This window comes from Gossypium arboreum, chromosome 11, assembly GCF_025698485.1.
Source record: "Gossypium arboreum isolate Shixiya-1 chromosome 11, ASM2569848v2, whole genome shotgun sequence".
NCBI lineage: Eukaryota > Viridiplantae > Streptophyta > Magnoliopsida > Malvales > Malvaceae > Gossypium > Gossypium arboreum.
The window spans coordinates 37,414,860-37,417,952 of record NC_069080.1 but is presented as its reverse complement, the minus strand read 5'-3'; the positions used below and the strand labels follow the sequence as shown (position 1 = coordinate 37,417,952).

General features: G+C 36.6%; 1 protein-coding gene across 1 annotated transcript; it reads left to right on the top strand.

Annotated features, from left to right (window-relative positions):
* Nucleotides 1-557: 557 nt before the first annotated feature.
* LOC108473150 (putative oxidoreductase C1F5.03c) lies at nt 558-1,814 on the top strand. Its single transcript, XM_017774693.2, has 2 exons — nt 558-1,338; nt 1,432-1,814. The coding sequence occupies exons 1-2, from the start codon at nt 558-560 to the stop codon at nt 1,812-1,814; spliced, it is 1,164 nt and encodes a 387-aa protein (XP_017630182.1).
* The last annotated feature ends 1,279 nt before the right edge of the window (nt 1,815-3,093 follow it).

Here is a 3,093-nt window from a genome sequence, read left to right as displayed (position 1 = left end):
TTTTTATTTTAGAAATATTATATAATTCAATTGTATTTCAATTATTAAATCAAAAGAGTAAAAAAGTAAATACTTAAATGATTAAATTTGAAATGAGGTGAAAGTATCATTAGACCTAAATATTTGGAATTAAACCTCATGGCTATTAGATGCTAAAATTTGCTGTTTTGTTGGATATTATTATTTTTTGCGTTAGGGCAAGCCACCTATGGCCAGAAAGTGGAAGTTACATGGGCTAAAGATTTAGTGGACTGAATCCATTTTGATGCAACTGTGGAATCGACTATCGAATATCTGACCCATTTCCATTTGTCCAACGAAAACTGGTTACATTCCTCCTAGCTCCGTTACGCCCAGAAATTGATTCTAAATGACACGTGTCTTCAAACTACAACTTTCCTACAAAAGGCAATCGGTTAGATATCATGGCGGTCATATCATCAGCATCGCTGCTATCCATAGCCTCGCTCTTCCGACCAATCCGAAAATATCCAACACTCCCCGACCTAGTCATAACCGCCACTTCCATCCGCTGCTTATTGTCTTTATCGCAACCAATGGATGACCGGCAACAACCTGAATCGAAAAAGCGCGTGGTGGTCTGCGGGGAAGGCATAATCGGCATTTGCACGGCTTATTTCCTTGCCAAGAAAGGAGCAGCCGTCACTCTCATTGAAAAATCTTCAGTAGCTTGTGCTGCTTCCGGAAAAGCAGGCGGGTTCCTCGCCCTAGACTGGTGCGACGGTGGTCCTGTCGAATCACTCGCGCGTGCTAGCTTTAATCTCCACCGTTCACTCTCCGAAGAACTCAACGGCCCCGACTTGTACGGGTATCGGCCCTTGACCAGTCTTAGCATTACAGTAACTGAATCAGGGCCTTCTTCTCCGTCCGGTTCCAAGTCGTCCGGTGATTCTACGATCCCATCATGGGTCGATGGGCCGACACGTGGGCCTAGAACAATCGGGACGACGCAAACAACAGCCCAAGTACATCCTCAATTATTCACAAGAACTCTGTTAAACACAGCCGTCGAGAAATATGGTGTTGAGGTGGTGATTGGGAAACTGGAGCAGCTACATGTTGAGGAATGGCGAGTTGGATCGGTTGTACTCGAAGAGGGACGAGTTATTGAGTCGGACTCGGTCGTTCTATCACTTGGGCCTTGGACTGGAAAGTTTGAGATGTTAGCTTCAATGTTCGGAGTTTCTGGGCTTAAGGCCCATAGTATTGTTTTGGAGCCGAAAGACCCTGGTGCCATAACGCCCCATGCCCTCTTTCTTAGCTTTCATCCGCAGGGCGGCAAAGCCATGGACCCCAAAGTTTACCCTCGTCCAAATGGTAAGTACGACTGTGAATTTTTTTTTTTTTACATTTGCATAGCAATGTTATGATAGTTGTAGTTATATAAGTAAGCGTGATTTGGAATGGTAGGGGAAGTTTATATATGTGGGATGTCAACAGAGGAAGAGGTGCCAGATGATCCAGAGCAAATAGTAGGCAACCCAGCATCAATAGCGATGCTAAAGAGAGTGGGTAAAAGTGTTTCGAGCCATCTGAGGGAAGGAGAAGCGCGAGTGAAGGCAGAGCAAGCTTGTTTCTTGCCATGCACCGACGATGGGGTGCTGATAATAGGAGAAGTTCCAGGGATGAAGGGGTGTTATGTTGCCACTGGTCACAGTTGTTGGGGGATACTCAATGGTCCAGCTACAGGTGCTGCTGTGGCTGAGCTTGTTCTTGAGGGACGTGCTACCATTGTTGATCTTAGTCGGTTTAGTCCTGCTAGATTTGTTGGGCGTAGGAGGGTTAAAGTTTAAGTTGTATTTTCAGACACCATTTTTATAAAGCAAGTAAACGACCATGGTGGGATCAGATTTACCTTTATTTGTTTGTAAATTAAGGCAGAGACAAACACTAGTTTGCTCTAAATCGTGGGTGGGATACCCCTCAACTGTGCTTAAGCTTTTCAATTTATCAAATAACACCTCTTATTAGTTTTTGTGAATGATATAACTTTAGAATAGTAGAGGTTTAAATAAGTAAAAGTACACTATGAGATAATGAGTTTTTATATTTTTATTTTATTTAAAAATTTTGAGTTTTCTATTTAATTTGGCAGTTTTGTAGTTGAAATGTTTTTTAGCTCTCATATTTACAATTTTTGATAATTTAAGTTTTATTCTTTAGAAGTATATAATTTTTTTAATAATTTAAATAAAAACATAAAAATTTTAAACATATTTTTTATAAAAATTTAAAATATAAAAATCTCGTAAGTCGGTGTTATCTAAACTAAACTTGATCAGTTAGTCAACCTAATTGGATTGAGAATCAGTTGGGGTATTAATTCGCGAGAGGTAAAAAATTGGTTGGCTCGTAAACTGGTATAAACTAGTTAAATCAATAGTTGAATCGATTTCAAACTAGTTTGACCAATTGATCCCCTATCTAAATCCAAGCAGTTCGAAGTAAATAAATTATTAAAAAAAAAATAAAAAATAAAAAATATCAAAAAAATTATAGAATTCGATTTAATTGTATTTTAGCCCAATTAAATTTGTTTGTATTGATCTGCAGGTCAACCAGTTCTTTACCTTTCACAAGATTGATACCCTAGTCGATTCTTGATCTAATTGGTTTGATTCAATTTAGATAACATTGAAATTTGGAATTTTTTAGTTCTTATTTTTTTCAATTTTTTAAAAAAATATATTTTAAACTTTTATGATTTTTAATTTGAAAAAAAATAATTTTTGATACTTTTATTTGTATTTTTAATAATTTATTTGTTTTGAACCAATTGGACTGGTCGTTCTGAAAATCAATTTGTCAAACTAGTCCGAAATCGTTTAAACCATTTCTTTAGCTCGATTCAACCAATCCAGGTCAACCTGTTTTTTATCTCTCACTAGACAATACCCTAATCGGTTCCTCATCCATTTGATTCGACTGACTAGTTGGATTTAGTTTAAATAACATTAAATTTTAGAATTTTTATGCTTTTTAAACCATTTAAATTTTTAATTTTTTAAAGAGATTATTTATTTTTTTATAATTTTCATCTAAAAAATTGTAATTTTTAAATTTATTATATGT